This window comes from Pleurodeles waltl, chromosome 1_2 (genome assembly GCF_031143425.1).
Source record: "Pleurodeles waltl isolate 20211129_DDA chromosome 1_2, aPleWal1.hap1.20221129, whole genome shotgun sequence".
NCBI classification, from domain to species: domain Eukaryota; kingdom Metazoa; phylum Chordata; class Amphibia; order Caudata; family Salamandridae; genus Pleurodeles; species Pleurodeles waltl.
In genome coordinates this window covers 102,024,450-102,048,167 of record NC_090437.1, presented here as the reverse complement: position 1 = coordinate 102,048,167, position 23,718 = coordinate 102,024,450, and the positions used below count along the sequence as shown (strand labels likewise).

The 23,718-nt window shown below is 43.8% G+C and overlaps 1 protein-coding gene across 3 annotated transcripts in view; it reads right to left on the bottom strand.

Moving 5' to 3' along the window:
* Nucleotides 1-23,718, bottom strand: part of PIGG (phosphatidylinositol glycan anchor biosynthesis class G (EMM blood group)) — a 990,222-nt gene that overhangs the window by 759,448 nt on the left and 207,056 nt on the right. For 2 of the 3 annotated variants that reach the window (XM_069236721.1, XM_069236727.1), the window contains exon 6: nucleotides 15,306-15,518. The exons of the other annotated variant lie outside the window; for it this stretch is intronic. In XM_069236721.1, coding sequence (XP_069092822.1) covers nucleotides 15,306-15,518 — 213 coding nt within the window. The remainder of the gene's footprint in view (nucleotides 1-15,305; nucleotides 15,519-23,718) is intronic. 3 annotated transcript variants of the gene reach the window in all.

The window sequence follows — 23,718 nt, the reverse complement described above, 5'->3', positions numbered from 1 at the left end:
GCCTGAGAACCCAAGGCAGAACTTACACCGCGGCAGGGGGGCACTGGCTCTCGCGGGTGGCGGCGCCCACTGGGAGCTCCCGACCCGACGCAGCTGGGGGCATACAGCATCGACTAAGACCCTGGATGAGCAGACGGGTCCTTCCGCGGCCGAGAATGGGATGGCAACCCAGATCCCACAAACCTGAGCAACTAATCACCCGGAGGCTGGAGAGACGACAATGGAAACGGGGGAGCAAACTAAGCACTCAACCAACTCAAGCGCAGTGAGTAATCAACTATCCTAGCACCTCCTAGAGGCATAAACACCCCCCTTCCCCAAAGGGCCCCCGAGAGACTACTCCTGAATCCCACAGAGGCGACTGGGCCCCAAAATCAGAACTAGTAACATTACCTTAAACCAACCCATTGGGGGCCCCCATCCCGACACGGCTGCGAACTTGCAGCACCGACTGGGACCCCAACAGAAGAAGTCCATCCGCGGCCTAGAACGGGATTGCTGCCCTGATACCGTAAACCCGAGTGACCAACCTTCAAGAGAACGGAAAGACGGCAATGGAAACGGGGGAACAAACTGAGTACTCAACCAACCGAAATGAGTAAACAATGACCCAACCACTTCCCAGAAGTACAAAACCCCACCGTTGTCGTCGTCGGAACTAATAACATTAACGCTGGCCGCGCACTGGCCTAAGCAGCCCTGTCGAACTAAGAGAAAGGCACGCCGACTGCAACTTATTTTGCCCACCAGCGTCCCGGTGGGTGGCGCCGCCTCGGAGACTGCACAAAACGCTTGCCCCCTCGCTTAAAACCCTAATCATCTATCTGTCTAAAGTAACGACCTCTAGAAGGTCTGCCCTCTGAAGACCATAATCGGACGCCCACACCCTAACCTGCCGTAAATAAACACCCTCACCTCTACCAATACAGGACAACGCTAACAAAATGGGCAAGCCCAAAAAAAGAGATGGTCAAGACCAAGAAGAACCAACAGCAGACAAGACACCCGGACAATCTCTCCACACGGCTTCCCAGAGTACAACAACTCAACAAGAAACAACCCTGGATACAATCCTACAAGCCATAAGGGAATCTCGCGAAGCACTCGAACAAAAAATAGATAATCTAATGGTGGACTTGTCACTGCTGAGAGACGATCATCGAAAACTCACAGAAAGAGTGGGGGCCACAGAAAAAACATTAAACGCGGTGACGTCTACTCAAAAGACACTGACTCTGGAAACGTCAGATTTAATTTCCAGGATCAAAACCCTAGAATCCAGAGCCGAGGACGCCGAGAATCGATCCCGGAGGAGCAACCTGAGAATAATTGGAATGCCGGAATGTATGGAACTCTCGGCATCGAACACAGAGACATTCCTAGAAAATTGGCTCAAAGACACAGTCCCGCCGGAGGGCTTTTCGGCATTCTTTGCGATCGAAAGAGCACACCGAGTCCCCGGCAGACCACCTCCGCCGGGATCCAGACCCCGCCCGATAGTAGCAAAACTACTGCACTTTAAAGACAGGGACTATATCCTCTCGCAAACGAGTATTAAAGGGGAAATCATTCTAGACAACCAGCGTATCATGGTATTCCCTGACTTCACCAAAGAAACTCAAACCCAGAGAGCTTCATACAATAACCATAAACGAGCCCTACGCGAGAAAGGCATCAAATATGCAATGCTCTTCCCGGCTAAACAGAGTTGAACATGAGGGCAAGACGCACTTTTTCTCAACCCCACAGCTGGTAGGAGATTGGCTAGAAACCCTAAATATCACGTCTTTGAGCGAGCTGAGTGGATCATCCCGCGCCCGGGCAGGAAACGCAGTAGATCTTCTAAAAGAGCACTAGAAACTGCACCCTCCAGACACCAATCACTACAAGGAATGCGCGAAGCAGTAGATGCAGTAGCGGCCTTGAACAGAGGAGCCCCACACCGCTCGCAAACCTCAGGTGATGCCTCGGACCACGACTCAAGATGCGGGAGTCTTTCAATATCATCCCAAGATACATGCACCAATCTACCAAAAGTGACCCCCAGAACGGCGGAAGATCTCATCTAGCCCCGCAAGAACCGGTCAGTGATCACCCAATTTACCAAGCGATCACCTCCTATATACAACCCCTGTAGAGGCTAACCTTCTAGGCAACCTCCAGTGTACAGTAAACTTTGAACACTCACTCACGGGCAGCAAATATACCTCAGCCGGGTCCCCAGAACGTCCTGGGGTGTAATCTCTTGGCCCTGACGCGCCTCCCACCTCCAATAGGAAATAGGATAGTTTATATGGTTTGGACGGGGAAAGTTTTGTCATTCGGTCCTGGGGAGAGGGAGTTGGGTAACGTTCGAATTAGAGTTGGGAATGGGACAATTCATGCAAACACAATCACTTTAGAAGGCAGATCTCAAACTAAATATAGGATGACTAACTTAGCCTCACATGCCACAGAGCCTGTGAGTAACTCTGCCAACATAACTAAGATTAACCAAGATAATGACTACTCACTATAAGATTATAACCTGGAATGTAAGAGGCCTAAATAATATGTCAAACAATACAAAATTCACAACTACCTCAAGCGAAGGGGGATACACATAGCCCTACTACAAGAAACTCAACTGACAGAGCAGGAAGTTAAAGCCCTTAGCAAAAGATGGAGAGGTCAAATAATTGCTACTAACTACTCAGCCTATGCTAGGGGAGTTCTTGTGTGGATCCGTCTTGGGGTCCCTTTCCAAATACTCCACAAGGTTATCGATAAAGAGGGAAGATACATATTAGCAAGTGGACGATTAGGTGGCAGAGAAGTGACAATAGGAGGAGTATACGCCCCCAACCATGACCAAGGTAAATTCCTCGACAGGTTATCGCTAGAGTTAGGTCCTCTCCTGGCTGGCACAAATATAATCGGAGGGGACTTTAACTGCATCACCAGTAACTCCCTGGACAGATCCCACCCCCCAGTATCACAATCCCAATCACTGAAAACGGCGAAGCAACTCATAGAATGGCAGCAACACTGGCAATTAATAGACTGTTGGAGAACACTTAACCCACACTCTAGGGACTACTCATACTACTCACCTGTACATGATCTACATGATAGACTCGATACCATCCTGGTATCCCCTGAAATACAGAGCGACGTGGTATCTGCAGAATATCTTAGCCGAACGATTTCGGATCATAACCCCCTGATAGATTCATTGGCCTGGGGCAGAGAGAGACTGACAATCCCAACTTGGCGCCTCAGAGCAGAAATGCTTGAAGACGAAGCGTTTAAACATACTTTACATACAGCTATCAGTGAGTTTTTCAAACACAACAAGGGCACGGCATCTACCAGATCCATTGAATGGGAAACTTTTAAAATAGTTATCCGGGGAAAATGCATTGCTGAAAATATAGGGGCCCGAAAGTCAATCGAAGCGGAACTTCTTCAACTGGAAGACTCTCTTAGAGACCTGGAAAGAAAGTGCCCCACACAACCTGACTTACACCCTGCAGTAGCAGCTACTAGGACGAAAATACACGTAGCTGTTAATACACTTGCCCGCTTCAATTATAAACAACACGTAACCAGACTACACTCAGAGGGGGACAAAGCTAGCGCTTTACTTGCCTGGCTCGCGCAACCCCCAAAAAAACAAACTGTAATAGTCGAAATCGAAAACTCCCAGGGCACACACGTTTACACCCAAAAAGACATTAACTCTATCTTCCAAGAGTACTATGCACTCCTATATGCCCCCCCCCACTATAACACTGACCCCCACCCAGTTACGTGAATTAGAGTCCCTCACCACCCCCAATCTGTCAATAGCAGACAATTCGGCTCTAGCGACGCCTATATCGATTGCGGAAATAAAAACAGCAATCCAAAGCATGGCCAGGGGTAAAGTACCAGGAGCGGATGGGCTTCCATTAGAATTCTACCACCAGTATCAAGATATACTAGCCCCTCACCTCTGTGCATTGTATGCAGAAGCATGGAATAATAATTCTCTCCCACAATCCACCAACACTGTTATTATGATCCCCCTGCTAAAACCAGATAGACCCACCACAGACGTCCGCTCTTATCACCCCCTATCAATGCTCAATATAGATTACAAAATTTTAAGCCAGATTTTAGCTGATAGATTACTCCCCCATATGCCATCATTGATTCACCAAGACCAATCGGGTTTCATACCCAATCGTAGCACATCCCAAAATATTAGACGCCTAATATCAATACTCCACTCTTTGCCCCCGAACTTACCACAAGCGGCGATCATCTCGGTAGATATTGAGAAGGCATTTGACAGCTTAAGATGGGACTATCTGGAACAAGCTATGCTAAAGTTGGGGTTGGGCAGAGGATTTGTAAGGTGGACCAAACTATTATATACCAACACTACTGCAAGAGTAAAAACAGGCAACTATATTTCCCCTTCGTTTCAGATTGGCAGGGTGACAAGGATGTCCATTATCCCCCTTCTTTTCGCAACCGCAATAGAGCCCCTAGCGCATATGGCAAGAACAGGCCTCCATTATAGGGGCATCCCAATAAATAATTGGACCCATCACATTGCATTATACGTAGATGACATGTTGCTCTTCCTACAAAAGTTAGAATCAGACTTACCTGGGGCCATGAGAATGATGGAAAGTTACGGTACTGCCTCCGGACTGCGGATTAACTGGAGAAAGTCCGCCATTTTCCCACTACACAAAGAGACCCCAGAGCCAAATGACACAAGAGGCCTCCCCTGGTCACCTAACAGATTCAAATACTTAGGAGTAAAAATTTACCACTCAGTAAATGACCTACTAGAAGGAAACATACAAGGAGCAATCAGAGGGATCAGAGCCAGTATGCGCTTTTGGGAAACATTACCACTAACAGTCACAGGCAGAGTAGCTCTTCTCAAAATGATAGTGCTGTCCAGACTGCTGTACTATTTTTCAACTATCCCACTCATAATCCCGAAAGCAGTATTCAAAGAGATAGAGTCCATGTCTACAAACTTCATCTGGGGTCCGAGTAGACATAGAATGGCACTAAGAACACTCCAGAGACCTACAGCTGAAGGTGGTCTTGCCGTCCCAGATATGGAGTTATACTACTGGGCAGGACAACTTCAATGGGTCGCAAAATTTATAAGTAGCCCTCAAATTGAGGCGGAGCTACGCCTTCCCTTAAACTGCCCCATAGACAGGATACAGGGCATACTACTGAACCCCCGGAAAAACCAAACAGCTGCTCCCGATAGAATGGGAGTCTGCTAGACACTGTTGGTCTCAACATCTGAAACGCTCCCGCATTAATACCCCTTACACCCCGGAGGCCCCACTGTCCTGCATGATCCATGTCTCAGGGAAGCAAAGTATTTCAGGCCTCAACAAACTAATCTCGCATAATATTACTAAACTAGGAGACCTATACGGCGGAGGGAAACTTCTCACATACACTGAGCTATAAACACAATACAACCTCCCCCCAGGTTTATTCATTACCCACAACACCATTATTAAAATCGCTCAAAAAACCTGGAGAACTGGTATCCTTGAACCCCCCACTCATAATAGCAGCAATACTATTTGCTCCATTGGGGACCTAAAAGGGGTAGTATCCAGAATCTACAAAGCGCTACATGCCAGTACATGCCTACCCCTAGAAAAACTTAAAGACAAATGGCAATCGGACTTAAATATCGCTTGGGATGAAAAGCAATGGGATCAGATTGTCTCTCGTATCTATCCAGTTTCCAGAAATGCCAGGTTCAAATAATAAACCTATACATTTTTCACAGAGCTTACATGACCCCACACATGATCTCCAAAATCTACAGAACAAACTCCTCAAGCTGTCCTAAATGCACGGAGCCTGCAGCCAACCTTATACATATGCTCTGGAGCTGCCCCCAACTTAACACATTCTGGGAAGAGGTCTTTGCTAAAACATCAGCCTGCACTGATAGATTATTAATTAAATACCCGGCAGTGGCGCTACTGGGGGACTTTCCACGCCCAATAGCTCTTGAAATCTCCAACAAATTTATAGACCTTGCTCTAATCCTAGCAAGAAGGGAAATAACCACAAACTGGAAATCACCAACGGGCCCACAAATATCCAGATGGCAAAACTCTTTAGAGAAGTGGGCAGAAGCAGAAGGAACATCACTGCTTAGTGAGGCAATACGCGAACTCCGACCAAGGGATGATGCATCCCATTGGGAATTAATCCTGGAAAAATTAAAATCACCAAATGCATTCTCCGAAGTAGCAAACAGCACCGCTACGGACTCAGATACAGACTCCAACGCAACACAGGAAACCTAATGGCTCTGCGAGCGAGGACAGAAACAACTAACAATCGAGACCTGCCAAAAGTGAATAATTTTTACATAATTAAAAGCATGAGGGGAGGGAGGGGGGAACAGTTAATCTAAGCACCGTTACGATAATGTTGTTGTTATTGTTATATTCAAAAATTGGAATAAAATCTTTTTAAAAAAAAGAAAAGTAACAACAGCAAAATTAAAGGTTTGACCCTTGTCTCGGCGGTTGTCACAGGCTACCAGACTCACACTGCTTTCACCACTGCTGGCTGGTGGTTCATCTTATGAATGGATCCAGAACTGAGTACCAAATACATCGCTTTAACATGTGTAGCACCCCTCAAAAACCTGAAAAGAGGTGAGCAGCCAAACCTAACTCAGAAGGATGGTGTGTTGTGAGAGGCTGAGAACACAGTAAAACATTAAACAGTAGTTAATAAATCATTGTCCAGCCAGTGTTTCAGTAAAAGAGATAAACGGCTTTACTTCCTCTACACAATACAACATTGAACACAAAAATGAGAGATAGTTGATAATCTGTAAACCGCTCCTGTGAGAGAAAATCCCACCGTGCTCTAGAAGGGAAAAAGGATGATGGCCTATCTTTGGGTTCGCCATTCAACCCCTCCTGAAAGAATGAGCACTGATTGGAGCTTAATGTGTCCCAGAATAGTTATTTCTGCATTTATTCCACAGTTAGTGCATTGTACCTTTCCGTTGGTCACATTAGTCTGTGCAGGCTGAGCCTGCTGCTGTCGGCGAGGGGTGTTTTGGCACCCACTTGAGATGGTGCGACCTTCACATGGTCCACCAACCAGTAATGGGCTGACTATTGCAGCCCAGAAACACTATGTGGCCTCTAGTGAACACACTTTCAGTGAACGGGGTGGAGTACTATGGCAACTGGAGCAGGAGAAGTCCCTGCTAAGCTGGATCCTAGGCGGTCATATGAGGAGGAACCTTCTTTGTACCAAAGCAAAAATAACCCATCCAAAAGGAAGAGTCCTTCCCTTGTCATTGCAGGAGGCTCAAATCCAATCTGTTGAGTGCCATCCTTCTCAAGGGGCTTTGCTTCATTCCAAGGTTACCACCAACTGCGTCATGTGGTACCATTTCAGGTGATACATCTCTCTTGTAGGGAGGCTGTAGGATAACAGTACAGTCATTGTGCGCAGTTAGTTGTCTCAGGGGCTCCTGTAGCAGGGGTTCCAGGGTCTCTAGACTTCATCATACAGCCAGGCAAGAGCAACTTTCAGTTCCTCTGGTCTTAACTCCTCACAATATTGTTCTTGTCTAGGGAACGCCTTCCTTGTAAAGTGACACCTCCAGCTGTCAGTCAGCCCTTCTCTCAAGGCCTTCCCACGGCACCTCTTTTCCTGGCAGGCTGCATAACTGATACGTTGAAAACTGATACATATGTATAACTATTTAGTGCATTTACTATCATACACTTATATTTTTATACATATATATATAAATATATTTTTATATTTAGTACATACATATAGATGCGTGCATCTACTGTTTTTACTGCACACCTATAGCATTTATTATGTGTATCATTGTAGCAGAAATCGTTTGCCACGAAAAGTGTTTATTTCAACACAATTTTAGTGCATGGTTCTCTTATATGACATTTTTCACATGACGTTCTTTGACCGACATTTTATTTTCACCTGTTAGTGTTTAGGGGGCACTTGTGTTGCGGTTATGCTCACGCATATAGTACTTTGTTTACTTTCACTCAACCGAACTAGCTTTGGGACACGTGACGAACTCATTTCACGGCATTACTTAAGAGTATTCGGCACACTTGGTCGTGATAATAGAGCACTTACTAATTGTGGAAATTAGGTCTGGTCTGATCTGGACCGTTGCAGGCACATGAAGCTTCCAAGCAATGGCGTGGATTCAAGTTAGTAGTTTTAATGCTCTGAGTTGGGTAACAGTTTACATATTAGACACGTCTAGCGCATGTTTTAGGTTTGGGGTTTGGGGCACAGAGTATGGTTTTGTGCATAGTTTACGGTGTAGTTTTCTGGTTAGGAGTTTCAATGTTTTGGTTTGTCACGGGTTTTAAGATTATGCATGTTTTATGCACGATCTCGACGTGGTGTTTATGGCACAGAGTACTGGATAAACGCGATTTTGGTTAACTGCACTTGAGAGATTTCAACCTGAATTGTTATACACGCAAATGATTTATCAGCAGTACTGGTGTTTACTACGTGCTTGGCTGTGGGTCTATTCTGTAAATTATTATAGTCATATGATAGGCATCTGGCAACTAAACTGATATAATGCAATGTTTTGATTACGTGTCGGATAGAGCTGGTTTTGATGGGATTTTTTTGTATCACAGTTAACCCTGATTAAGGGCAGTTCGCCCAGAATGTATTGGGTCTACACTATATACTTTGATTTATAGGAAATGGCAAACCGCCAGCTGCTGTTGAGAAAAGCCTCATTTGGCATCTTTGTGAACTTGAGGATTAAAGAGGAGTTTAAAAATTATGGATTAAAGAAAGAAGAAATGTTAAAACTGGGTTAAGATTGCTTATTGTTTGAACTCATATTCTCTTCTAGGCTGTGCATCTTGGATTGGGTTGCCTGACGAGGACCCAACTTGGGACTCTGGCTGCAGAACTGCCAGATTCCTGTTCCTGAACCAAGTGAAGGGGAGTTAACAGTCAGCAATTCCAACATGAGCAGTTGCATGTGCGTGGGATCATGGATTGTGGTAGAGAAATCACTGGGTGGTAGTTTCTACCGAGTACTTAAACTAACCTTGCAGGCAAAATTGTGTATTCCAACGGTCCAGCTCTGGGACTGGTTTTTAGCAGTTCTGATTATTCCTCTCAGACCAGTCCAACCATTGCCTTTGTCTTCAGGTGTCAACAGGAAGTTGGGATGCAGTTAGGCATCACCTGTCAGGAGAAAACTAAATCAAGAGCCCCAAGAAGGGAAAGGCTGCCTGACTCAACTACCTGTTGACATGTTGTTAGGAGAGGGGGATAGGCAGTGAGTTGCGGAGGCTGGGGTGCAAACCTTAATCAGTCTTGTAAAGGAGTGGTGTGCATGGTAGCTTTTTCCTTCCTAATAGGTGCTCAGGAGAAGTGACAGATAAGTACATACTGGGACCTGGCAAGTGCAGGCAAAACTAACAAGTGTGTTCTCACTGTGAGCTGACTAGAGTGTGCACATGGAGAAACTGCTAGTGGCATGCACTGATAACTGGCTCGACTGCAAATCTAGTTTTGACTCTAGAAACCCCATTCCACCAACACAAGTCATTTCAGTGACATAATGGAATCAAAGCGTGGCCAACCAAAGGGTGAGTTAGATAGCATAGGAAAGATTGTATTTAAGCCTCAGAGCTCTGTTACTCTGATCAACAAAGCTAGCACACTTCTTTGGAAAACAATGTAAGCACTGTAGGTTAACACAACACAATACTCGTATTCTAAAATCCAACAATTATCAGTGGTCCTTGGGGTTCTTCGTTGACTGGCAGGGGATGCACATCTGGTTCTTGCAAAAGTTGATCTGAGACTAATACTATCATTCCATCTGACTGTGCCTACATTTGCTGGTTGACAGCTTGTGTGTTGCTGAGATTCTTTGCTTTTATTCACTGTAAGTCTTACCTACTCTCTAGTTTAACCTCAGGAATTCACTTTACCTGTTTTATCGGTCTGTGGCCACCAAGAACAGTGAGGGCTTACAACCATTTCCTGCTCCAGCAATTTCTTTATTATCATCTTGGTTGGCATTCTTGTTATCAGGTTGCAAGAAGAGGCGGACAGCGGGTGCGTTCATAACGTACCAAGCTATGCTGCCCAATCTAAGACCAGCGTTGAGGCCTATTTGTATTCTAATTGGCACTCTTTACTGGGTTTGCTTACTTCCCACTATGCACTAGATACCCTCCATCAGTCTGTGCTAAATTTCGACAAGTTTCCGCTTCCTCTTAGTTGAATTAAGGGGCTTTCGCTCCATTTCTACAACTGGTTTTCTAGTTGCCTCTCGGGTATTTTAATTGATCTTAGATCAGCAGTAAATAACTAAATTGCTATTAAAGGACTGATTCCTGAATATGATTTAGACACTGCATGTCTTACAGAAAGCTAGCTAAAGAATGATTGTCGACCTCTCCTCAGTGATAGAACCACCCACAGACTTTAGAGCACTTATTGCTCATGTTGGTGTCAAAGATGGTTGTGATCAGGGTCTCACTGTTATAAGCTCATCAAAGTCCTCCAAATTAGACTCAAGCATTCATCCTGCTTTTGAGACCTTGCAGTTACAATTACTAACCTGTCTTGTCCCCAGTTGTATGTGTTTTCAGTACATTGCTCCACAGGGTATAGCGAAGGCATTTGACCTTCTGGCAAATTCACTTTCTCAATTCAGACAGAGGAGACACATTGGTTTTAAAAACATTTTATCTTCATTTTGATGATTCCTCACTTGCATTTCAAGTCCAATCTAAGGACTCTTTTCCCTTTTAATTTATCAATTTCTTATCTTCCCTCTAATCAAGACATACCCTGGAATCACATGTTCTAATAATCCTCTTTTCCAGATCAATCGTTTGCTGCTCAATGGTCAGAGCACTATATCATTATATCATCATTTTTTAACACTTTGCATCGGCTTGCAATAACTACTAAGCCACCTGAGTCATTTACCTATCAGAAATTGTGCAATGTTACCACTGAGCACCTGGCTCCTATGTTGGCATCTGGGAATCCTCCTTTTGCTGATGACCCTGGATTGCTAATGCAGAATTAAAATGAGCAACTAATTAATAAGATAGATTAGAATGCCCCTCTGAGTTCCTCAAAATGTTTTCAACCCATCTATTGTTGGTTTGGTACACCTATGGGGCTGCAATTTTTCTTCCTCCTGAACTGAAATGATATTGTGATACGTATAATTATAACTCTAAAAAGGAAGCAATTTTGTTGCTTCTAGCATGTCTTCGGAAAGGTTTTCTTCATCAAAGCACTGAGATACATTCTGAAGCCACCTACTTTAACAAACTCCACCAAAAAATGCAATCACATTGCAGACTTTTTTGAGAATAAAACTGTTCATTCAATACAAGCTGGCGGAGTCAAAGCCATCCTTTCCCCCACCCCCACCCCATTTATTTGAGACCCTCTCCCAACGAGGCAGGCTATTTTTTTGTCCCACTTTCCTAGCCTTGATAAAGTCTCTGTTTGTTGGTGAGAAACGGCAGGTCATGCGACATGAGAGTAAACATTCTGCCGACGAACCAACATAAAAGGCTCTTATTAATTGACCACTTTGGTTCACTCTGTTCATGTATCAATAGAATACTCCAATCATCCTTAAAACCATTGGCAATGCGAAGAAATGTGCTTGTAATCTCCATAACTGCTAAGAAAAAGTTGAAAACTGGATGTGTTTCTGATCAGCATAAGCTGAATGAGGGAGAAGACGGATGTGGTTACCTTTCATACCATCCCCTTTTTGGAACCTCTTCTTCTAGCCACAGTCTCTTCATGGTAAAGCATTAGCGGGGTCATATGTGAAAAATCTAGTTCATATATGGCACAACACTTACTCTAAACCAATCAAATCAATAGTTAGTAGTTGCTTCTTTCAAATTCAGCCTGAAACTTTTTTTTTTTTGCCTTCTCTCATGAAGTTCAAATACTGAATTCTTGTCTCATAGCCTGAAACAACTGCTGTAATGCACTTTACTTTATTTGTCCTCATAAAACTATGCAAAAATGGTAGCTGGTTAGGGCTGGGGCTTTAGAGAAGTCATCATGTTGCTCCAGCCTTGGCTTCTAGGCACTGGCTCCCTGATAGAAAGAGGATGCTTTTTAGATCTCGTTGCCTGATGCCATAGTACCATCTCAACTGATCTAAATCGGTTTGTTTGCTAAGATATTTAGGAGTTGTTTATTTTCTCCTAGTTCCTAGAGTCAGACAGTCAACAACTGGTGGGTGAGCCTTTTCTGTGGCCAATGCCACGGATGGACCTTGCTCCGACTGGCCATTCACTCGGTAGCATCCTTACTTAAGTTGAGTAGAGTTTTAAAGACCTGGATTTCCCTCTGTCACTGGATGGGTAAACTGGCATACCTAGAGGCACCCACTTTGGAAGCATTGATAGTGAGCACCAATATTTGCCTTGGATGCACATTGCACTTTATGAAAGAACATACACAAAAAAATGAGTTTTAAGCCTTCTCATGAAACATCTGTAGAGCTGGAGGTTCCTTTATGCCTCCTAATATGAAAAGGCTGACATGTATATCCTCTTACGTTTTGTGCATAGTGAGAATTGAAGAGCATATTAATTACCTTCAGTAACACCTTATCTGGTGTATAATCTATCTAAGTGCACATAGTTCACCTTGCTAATATCCTCAGGCACCACGATGGATCCGGAGAATTTTCTAATAAATTCTCTTGTGTGTCATTAGATGGCATCGTGATGCTCTGCTGAGGGTCCGTCCAGCCCAGACATCGGGTCCCTAAAGAGCCACAACCTCCCTGTGGGAACCTCTGTTTCTTTATTATGTCTGTCTGCATCGTTGGATGTGGACCTTTCAATAATCAGCTCTGCCAGTGTGCAGATCTCTAGATTAGAATCGTATTAGTAAGAGCCAGATAAGTACACTTCACAGAATGGGGAGGTGGGTGGGTCAGTGAAGAATCTATGGTGAAAGTATCCACTAGAGAGAGTGTTACTGAAGGCAAGTAACTTGTTCTTCTGGTAGATACATCTAACCACAGATTCCTCACCTTGTGAATAGTTAAGAAAAAAGTATTTGCCCCATGGTGGGTATGTAGAATAGCTCAGTCCAGGCAATCCTGCAGGACAGATCAGGAAAATGCCTCTACTGCCAGGCCTGGCTATCCAGGCACTAGTGCTTCGTAAATGTGTGGAGCAGTACCCACGTAGCAGCCTGGCAAATGTCCAATATGGGTACACCTCGCGCTTACCTGTTTCTTGACCAATCTGTAACAAATGTTGATACACATGACAATACATATGGAGACGGTTCTTCCCTGAACAGCTTTCCCCTGGTTCGTCTCAGAGAACTCTACAGAGATCGTCCACTAGATGGTCTTTGGTAAGGTCGATATAAAAGCTTACAGCTCTTATTGGGTTGTTGAAAGCTTCCTTCCTCTTTAGATGAGTGAATTGGGGTGAAGAAGGCTGGCACGGTGATAGAGACTTAGAGAGAGAGGATTTAAATTGTGTGCTAGAGTGCCAGTGACAGACTGCATTAGACTGAAAAAGTCACTGAGAGACACTGCCCTGCAGTAATTGTCTCAGAGCCTGGCTTCACCCAGGCCCTGAATCCCCAGATGGACAATCATGAATGTGCACGGCCTATGGGTCAATGTAGCGGGTCAATGTAGCAGGTCATGCTCAGTCAGGCCCTGTGCCTCTTCCTCCATGGGCTGACCACACCAATGTGCTCAGCTCACATGGGCATTGAACCCATACTGTGCACTACCTTTGGCCATGAGCAGCTGGGGAAGGACGCCAGGCCCGGGCTCCAGCCTGGCCCAGTTCCCCGACGGGCTTCTAACCCCCACTGCGCATGGTCTTTAGCTTTTTACCGCAGGGGCTGGGAGGAGGGTGTGAGGAACACGTCATCAGTTCTCAATATAGGTTTAAAAAGTACAGTTTTGAAACCCATGCCTGGTTTTCAACAGTGGTTATTTGCTGTCTTAGACAAATTTGGAGGCACAGTAGAGTAGTAGGAAATTTCGACTCCATAAGATATCAAAGACTGAACAATACAAAAAAAGGTCAGCACCTTCCTTCAGTAGGTGTTCGACAGTTAAGATTTTTTTTAATTGATGTATAAATGTCCTAAGTTTGACACCTCAGCTCTGCAAAAGGATTTATTTACAGCTTTTAAAATGTGAGAGAAGGCAAAACATAATTTATTAGTGGCAATCCAGGTGAGTGTAATCACGTTTGGCCAACCATTTTCCCCATTTCTTATCAAGCCTGATTAGTGGATAACACCATGTGAACCACCAAGTGATGTGAACACTTTCAGGTAGTTCTTGCTGTCTGAAGTGGTTCATAACATCTGTTTCTGCAACTAGATGTGAGATATGTGTTGGAGGATGGAACCCCTATATCCTGAAAATAGTGTGTGCACCAAGGAAATACAGCTAAAAATGTGAAATTGTGAATCAACGTCTATTGCAACATACACAGGGTTGCTTATCAGCCGGTATCAGTATTGTCATAACACAGGGATGTGCAAACAAAAACCCTGGTTAGTGGGATCAGCACATTAACAAACAAGAAGAAAAATGTCAGCGATACCACCATTGTATTAGGGAATTTTCCCTGTTATGGGCAACTGTATCAGTTGGTCTACTTGAGGCATCAGCTGCTCCTTCAATAAGCACCAGCTATCAGAAATCACCCCTGCTTTCTTACTATGAATCTTAATCCTTAAGTATTTAGCCAACTCGGTGCGTTTGGATAATCTAGCTCTACCTAGCGTGGCCGAAATGTGTTGAAACATCTCCTGTTTTTTCCAGTTCATCTTTCTTCCAGAAAACAATGCAAATCTATTTACTGTATTATGGGAGGAAGGGGTGTCTCAATGTGTTTCACAAATATGAGGATGTTATCTGCATATATTGATACCAATAACCTCTTAGTAGTGAAAGTGATCCACCTGTTCTTGCAGCTAGCAAACCAACCGCTCCACCGAAGTGGCAAATAGTAAAAGTGAGAGAGCGTACTACTCTCCTGTGGGCCAGTGTATACCAAAGCCATAACAAATACTAAGAGCAGCACACGTCAAACGTTCTGAAGTTAAGTAGGAGTGTCAGAAGAGGGCTAAGTGAGATTGCTAATAACACACCTTACTACTGCGAAACAAACATGTATGACCACCGCACAACATTAGTCTTGAAGAAATGTATGAGGAGGTATAAATAGACTCACCTTTTTCAAACGTAGGCATGTTTTCTTGCAGTAGTTTGCTCAGTTGGAAACCATTTAAATGTAAGAAACGCAGCTGTTCTCTCATTGTTCTACCTTCTATTACAGGAAGTAACACGTTGCCCAAATTATTTCTTGAAATTGGCAGTCCAAGACCTACTGCCAATGTAGGAGCAACATCAGTCTGGGGTACAGTCTCTATAGGTTTATGGAAGTCTGGAAAAAAGAAGTCAGGTTTACTAAAAATATTTGATCATCTCAGAGAAAGAGACTATTATAGGTTTGATTGTTGACAATGTATGGCTGAGAATGAGACTACCCAGGATGGACACACAGTCCAGTACCACAATCCATAAAACATGTCCTGCTTGTGCCACGTCCAAATTCTCTGAGTGAGCCTGAGGATTTAAATCTACGTTAGTTAGTGAAGTTGTAGAATCTTGAGCCTACGAGCAGGCCCACCATTATGAGTCAGTATCACTTACTAGATAAAATTAAGTGTATATCCCCCAACACACAGACACACAAAAAGGGGCCAAATACAACAACTTCCCTATGGGTGGTGCTGCATGGCTGTGATGGGGAGTTGTGCATCTTTTGTGGGCATTATCACCAATTTTGATCATTCAGCAGTCAGTGACCCTTCTGATTTACACCCCTAAGCTGACCCTACTAGAGGAGGTTACTTGCATTCTCTCCTACATTGTCTGAAAGATAAGCATCATTGATGCTGCATCTGGGGTCGTCACGTGGTTACTGTCTGGTCACATTCTGACATTTTTAAAAACTTTCTATGATCTATTTTATTATTTGTTAAAATGAAGCTTGCTTAAAGTAGAACAAGAAGGTATTGGACACAAGGAAAGCTTTCACTGAAAGGCCACGAACTAAAGAAGTACAGGTGTAATGCAAATTTTGCTCTGAATGTGTGCTTGACAAATCAATCTTTACAAGAAGATCAGGTATAGGGTATCAAGCATTGAACTTCAGGGCTTCAGTCAGAGTACATAACATAAGGGAATGGGCCTGGAAATATTGCTATAAGATGTATGCAACTGTAACAGACCAAGGAGAAGAATACAACATACACAGTGATAACCTTAAATAGCTAAGTATAAAGTAGTCTGCTCATGTCACACTCTAAAGAAAAATAGTGGTTTAAGAGAATACCAAGCAAGTGAAACACAATAGACATAACATATTAACTCCATGATGGGTACCAAATAAAAACACACTTTTTAGGAACAACTCAGAGTCCTATGAGTAAACATTATTGCTGGGAAAGGTGATGTAGGGGAAGTGAGACTTTTCATCACAGATCAGTCTATCTGCAAGTGCACCACACATGTTGATACACAGACAAAGACCACCTTTAGGAAAGAGTAAGCAGCAGTGTAGGGAGCAATGGAGGAACACTTAGCAAGTAAGTGGGGGCAAGAACCTAAGAACATCACGTAAAGGTGGATACTGCCATGGACAAAAAAGCTAAGATCACAGATATAATAATCAGAGACATCAGGCTAACCACAGATATACTGGGAAATTCAAACGTAAGCTTCCAATGGCAACCGAGCTCAGGTAGGAACCCATGAAATCCGGGCCAAAATAGTCTACCAGGGGGAGGTTACAGTGATCTACAAATACAAGCGGAGCTAGTCAGCGCATACACACAATTCTGTGTGCATATCAGGTCACATCCATGCTAAGGATTTTGAGACTTTTACTTCTCAGCAACCCGACAATTCTAGATCCCAGGCTGAACTCACTTTGTCAAATGGATTTTAGCGATTCAGAAGAATTTCAGTAGCCAACTGGTGGTTAAAATGTACAATCCTGATACTGGCTTTATCCACTGTTTTTAGTAATGGACGTGTCTAGCGTAGCTTGGATGAACATCCAGAGGTTTGATTTATGAAATAACTGAGAATCCTGGAGAAACCACTACAACCAGTGAGACACTAAGAGTAGTTAAATTCAGTCTGCAAGCATTTGCACCTGATTTAAAGGGCACAAATGTGGTTATGATGACCAGCAATGCAACATCATTTTCTTTTCTACAAGGTAGTGATGTACATTTACAACTAGAGATGGACATTTGCAACTGGGTGCAGATTGAGGTCTAAGTTAACTTGAGATCTCGTAGGACAGCGAAACGGTCCACATTCCTCATTAAGCATCATTATTTATGGGATGTACAATGCATGGGTACCTGCAATCCCTGTATAAAGGCCCATTCTATTTTGCTTATTACAGTTGAGTTGTGACATCAAAAGGACTCCTGCTTAACTCAGCAGTGAAGGTGAAAAGCCGGTCATATAGCTGCATTACAAACAAGGAAAACGAGAACTGGCTTTTGTTGGGATAGTTTTTTGTTTCTTCTTTTTTTTTTTTTTAAAAGGGTGATCAGCAGGAAGGGGATCTTTATGGATAACTGTTTATTTTTTAAAAGCTCTAGGTCATTACAGCAAGGACAGAATCTCCGAATGTCTAGATATTTTGAGAAACAGCATCTTTTTAATAAGACTTCCATTAATCTGATTCTAATATATTTTTGTAACAAATCAGTCACTGCTTTTAGATGTGTCTAATTTTGTGCTACAGATATGACTTCTTCGTGCTGGCAAACATAGTATCACTTTCATATGAAAGAACAATGTATCAAGACCTTAAATGGCTTGTGAGAATTGGGATAGTTTAACCTTGTACTATAAGAGATAAACTACCCTCTGCTGTATGTTAAAAGGGTAGTGAAAGTCAAAGTCACGTCCATGACTAAAAAAGGAACTCCGCCTTTGGCTGTGTATGTGGTTACATAACTCTTCAGTAACAGCAATAGCCATATAATGTATGGCAAGGAAGACTTTCTCTCATACATAATGGCACCATTTAGTAGAACATCTATTTGCCTGGAATATACAGTGCTTGGGGGTCTATGACCATGCAGCACTTAGTAGGTAAATAAATATTCATGGAAGCACATTAAAAAACGGTTCAACCTAACAGTAGCTTTTTTGTATGAAATGGTTAGCTATAGGAGCAGTATTAGATCTAGAAGTTTTCTTTCTAGATTGACATGCTGTGCATTATGCCATTTAGTGGTTGGGTCTGGATTGTGTGGCATTCACTGTTTTTTTTTTTTTGCTGAGGGCATCACCATCATTTGGTGGTTTGTCCGTCCCACTGAGATGTCAGACATGTGCTCTGGATGTTCCTGCATGTGGTCATCATCTCCAGATTATTTTTTTCCCTTTGAAACATCTTGATGTTTGATCTTCTCGTTCTTTCTGCTGAATTGTTGGCCTTGCCTGTTTGGCCAATCTCACTTTTGGTGAGGTGGGCGGGTTGCATGTGAATCCATAAAACTCCTCATGCTGCAAAAGTTCTCCTACAAATAAGTCACCACTTCGTTTTGCAATGTGAATGCTCTCTTGATTTGGATGCTGTGCATTGTATAGCTGTATTTTCTTCCATTTGAGGGCTGGGGCAAAATGAGTGCATGTATATACGAACAGCAGTTTTAAGAACATTTCCACTTGTTCCTCTCCTCTGGCTTGGATGTCTACACAATAATGTTCCTTTAAAGTATGCATAGAGCACCATGTTGCTGCCTTGCATACATCCTGCATGGAGATGATTGCCAGGAAGGCAAGCATTGCTCCCTTTTTCCATGTGAAATGGGCCAGGTACCTCTCCTCCAATGCTTCCCCAAAGACTTTGCAATATGTATGTATTATGTGCACTAAACCATGGTAGCCTTGGAAATTGGCAAATCCTTGGTAGCTGGTGAGAAGGACACAAAGAACTGCATTCCTATTCTGATTGGTTTTGTTTCTTGTAAGTAGAATATCACTCCCTCCTTACAGCCAGGATGTGTAAGGCCCTCTCAGCTTGCGTCTTTGTATACTGAAAACCCCCCAGTAAGTGAGTAGACTGGATAACGTGGAAATGTGAGAGGACCTTCAGAAGGAAATGTGAGTTTAACCTCATTATTACCCTGTCCTTGTGTATATACAATCATGGCCTGTAGATCACTGACCAAGCGTAGGGAAGTGAATGCCACTAAAAACATGGCCTTTAGCATCAAGTACTTGCACTACAAAGCTGGCTAGCTGAGCACCAAGTTTAGGTTCCATATCAGGGTGGGTACAGCCTGTGGTGGGGCTATTCTCTTTACTCCCTCTAGAAATCTCTTGATTATGGGTGCAGTAAACAGGCCTTTATCTATGTGAACCCTAGTCCATGCAACAATGGCCGCCAAGTGTACCTTAATAGATGCAACTGTCAGCTTGTTCTATAAGAGGTATGCTGGGTATCTAATGACCATTGTTTCTTGTGCTAAGCAACCCTTCTCAGTTGCACCAGTGAGCATATCTGCTCCACTTAAATGTACAGCAATTCCGAGTTGCAGGTCTCCCTCAAAATCTCCAAGCTGTGCTTGGGCAGTCTCAAGTGTCCAGAAGCCACTGCCGGCCAGAAGCTTGCAAATTCCAGGTGGCATATTTGTCTCTTCTGCACTGTGAGGCGGTCCTGAGAGTTTGTTAACTTTATTATTTCTCCTTTGAACATCTCTATAAGGTCCAAGAGAGTAGTCTGTCTCGCCCATTGTGGCACAATGAGGATTAGTGTAATTGATGACTGCTTGCACTTATTTATCTCCAGTGGGATTAGTGGGACTGGGGAAAAGAGTATTTAAGCGCCCCCTGACCAGACTATTGATAAGGCACTCCCCCTTTGATAGCTGGTACAGATTCATAGACGCAATGATTTGGCATTTTGTGTGTTCTCGTGTTGCAAATCGATCTACTGTTCCACATTTGAAACATTCCTTGTAGCAATTAGTCTTTTAGCTCCCATTTGTGAGAGTGGTTTCCTTGCCTGGCTACCACATCTGCCTCTTTGTTTTGTGTGGTAGGTGTATCGCCACCAGATCTATGTGTCTCTGAATGGCTCATTGCTACATTTTCTGTGCCATTTTTTAAACTCTGTTTATTTTAAGCTTGCAGCACATAGCAACAAAAAACATCAATGACCCATTTGGTAAGCAATCACTTCAGGATCTCCAAATTTCAAAATGTACATAGTCCACTTATTCCCCAAAGAGCCATCACAGCACCTTGGTCTCAGTGGTATACCTTTGTCTCTTTCATCCTTAGATGCAACCGTCCAGTTGTACCTCCTTCATCCCAACATCCTATCTCTCCTCTTTTACACTCCCCAGTTTTCTATGGCCCTCATACCTTTGCAAACTAGGTAGGGCACCATTCCATTTTCTATCCAATTTTAAGATGCCCAACAGGAACCACACCTTATAGCCCTCCACTGTTCGCAAACACTGCAAGGGCAGTCACGTCCCAAAGCTAGATCTCCAGTGTCAACCTTTCCTGTCAGCCCAGAATCCTGACTGCCCTTCTCCAGGTTTTTAACACACCACCACCACAGTCAGTGAGGGGAGTCCTCCTAATTTCCCCTGCCCGTAGAGCTATCTCACATAGCTCACTGGGTCCACTGCCCATCTGTCTGCCATCAATAAGGTTTCACACTGTCCAGAAAAGGACCAGTCATTAACCACTGTCAGTTGGGTCACCCAATAATAAAGATGCAGATCTGGCAGCATTCCCTCTATCGTAGAGCACTAGCTAGTATCAGAATTCTCTTGCCTAAAAAAGGGTTCCCAGACCTCATATAAAGAGTTTTGTGGGGCGTAGAGAAATTTAGGTAGGTGGGCATAACATTCTGTAAAAGGCTGCCCTTATATCATGTCTGTAGCCCTCAAGCAACCTGCCTAGATTACGTAGAATCTTTTCTGATCTCTGGTGATAAAGATACCCAGGTCGTTAAATTCCTCTGTGTCCCAAAGGATCAGACATTTTCATCCTTCCTGATCTTGCCACCTTCCCAGGGGGAGTAGACTATAGACTTTCCCTAATTAATCCGGATGCAGGAGTATCTCACAAAAAGTCTCAGAGTCTCAAGGATTCTCATGATGGGAATCCTCCAGATCTGCTAAGTGTAACAGGATGTCATCTGTATAGAGTTAGATGACAATTTCCCAGTAGTGGTCTCACCAGAGTCCCCAAATCAGGGCATCCTTTTGCATCAAGGAAGCCACTGGCTCTATGGCCACTGCAGAAAAGGGGCAAGAGTGCCCCTTCTCAGTGTGAATTCATTCAACAGTGTTCCATGGGTTGCATATGTATCAGTCATACGAAAGGGTCTGAAGCACATACACTCCAGCAATGTCACCAGATATGGCCATTCTATGGAATCAAATGCTTTTTCAGCATCTATTGCTAGTAGCACTGATGGTTCCTCTACTCCTTCCCCTCATGCTAGGCACCCAGAAAGATGCCCAAAGTTAAGCCTGGTTGATCGGTACGTCATGAAACCAAACTGGTCAACAGCCACTTTTTATGAATAACCTGTATAAGGTGATTTGCCAACACCTGTGCTAGCACCTTTGTCTCAGTATTCATCAGGGAAATCTGTATATATGAGGCACACTGATCTGGCTGTTTTCCAGATTAATCAACTAGTGTAATAATTGGCTGTCTAAGGTCCTTTGGGCAACTCACCCAAGTCTCTGCCTGCGTTTAAAATGGTTTGGAGGCCGCTTGAGCCCGGCGCCTTCCCACTCTCGATTTGTGACAAGGTGCCCGTGATTTGCCCTTCATGTATATCTCCCTCCTGGGGTTTCACTGCCTCTTTTCCTAAAGTAGGGACCAGGAGGTCTCTAATTAAGGAGGTCATTTCACACCTGTTTGTTGTGTCCGTGTATGATGTTTATAGATTCCCCAAATAACATTCAAAAGTCTGTGCAATTTCCTTATCTGTCTTTGCCAGTGAGTCCTCTTCTGTGTATACATGCTGCACCCATCTTTGACCTTTCTCCTGCTGTGTGAGCCAGGCCTGGTGTTTCCTGACCTTAATCCCCACCTCATATAATTTATAATGTTTGACCCTGTATGAGGCACATGCCACCTGTACTGCTAGTGCCTTGTATTCTTCCCTAATCTTATCTATCTATCTATCTATGCCACCTGCACTGCGTCCAGGGTGTCCGCTAGTTGTGCCTCCCCAGCCGTCAGGGTCTTCTCTAACATCCTACATTCCTGTGCTTTTCATTTCCCGGAGATACGTGACATGATTTGTCCTCTCATCACAGTGTTTTATGCCTTCCAAAGTGTTACTGCAAAGGAGACCGTTCCCACATTGTCTCTAAAGTAGGTAACTGTAGCTTCTATTATAAATTGTTTCATCTCACAGGGTATCAATTCACAGGGGTCTACCCTCCACCTTGCGTTTGTGTTAAGCCTGCAGTGAGCCAGGGTGGTAATAAAGTTTGAGTGGTCTGAAATAGCCCTTGGGTGGTAATGTTTCTTGGTAACTGCCAACTTGACAAGCCAGGACCAAACAAATAATCCAATCAGGACACTGATCCAATCTGGTTGAAGGCATAAGAGTATTGCCACTTCTCTGGTTGTGAGAACTGCCAAGGGTCTACCCAAGCCCAAAGCATCCAGGAAGGTTTGCAACTGGTTGCCATCCCTTGAGCACCCTAACCTTTAATCTTGTGCCAGTTTTGAAAGTACATATGACCTTGTCCCCCTCTGCTTGTTGAGGTAGAACATTCTGTTGTTTATCTGCACTCAGACTCTGCCTTTAGCTCCAAAACATTTATGTGCTTCACTGCTTCTGTTGGGCTCCACGTCCCCTGGATGTTGTGATGACCCATGTGTGCCCTCTACACCATGTAGGATTGTAACTGTTAGAGTAGTCCCCCTAGTGTTATGTTCACTAGGTTCCACAATTTTATCTCTTACTGCAATGCCTGTGTAACAACCACTATATACTCCCAACTAGCTGTAGCCTGTGACCACTTGTTCAACAGCCATTCCTGTAAGGGTCGCATGTGGAACAAGTGGAATGCAGGGCGCCATCATGCCAATGAGATTTATCACCGTCTTCACTGTCACACTGTCTCTTCTGGTAGAGGGGAGTTTGGTCTTCCAATTCTAATGCAATTCCAGACCTTCTCTTGTTTCGATGTTGGGGATGATATTTCCATCTTCAGAGAAAACCCCAACCTGCTAATAGTAAGCATGACCATTTATCTGTCCCTCTGGCATTGCTTCTGCAAACTTGTCTTTAACAGTTATCTAGGTAGGGATCAATGTAGATCCCCCCCTTCTTAAATGTGTGGATGCTAATGACAGGTACTTTGGAAACACACTCCGACAAGGTAATACTTTGAACTGGAAGTGTACTGTGTCCAGGAAAAACCAGAAGAACTGCTTGTGTTGCTGAATTCATCTGTATCTGCAGGTAGGCGTCCTTCAAATCCACTGTGGCCATGTAGTCTCTCTTTTTGAACAGCGGTACAATGTCCTGGAGTGCGGTCATTTTGAAGCATTGGCTT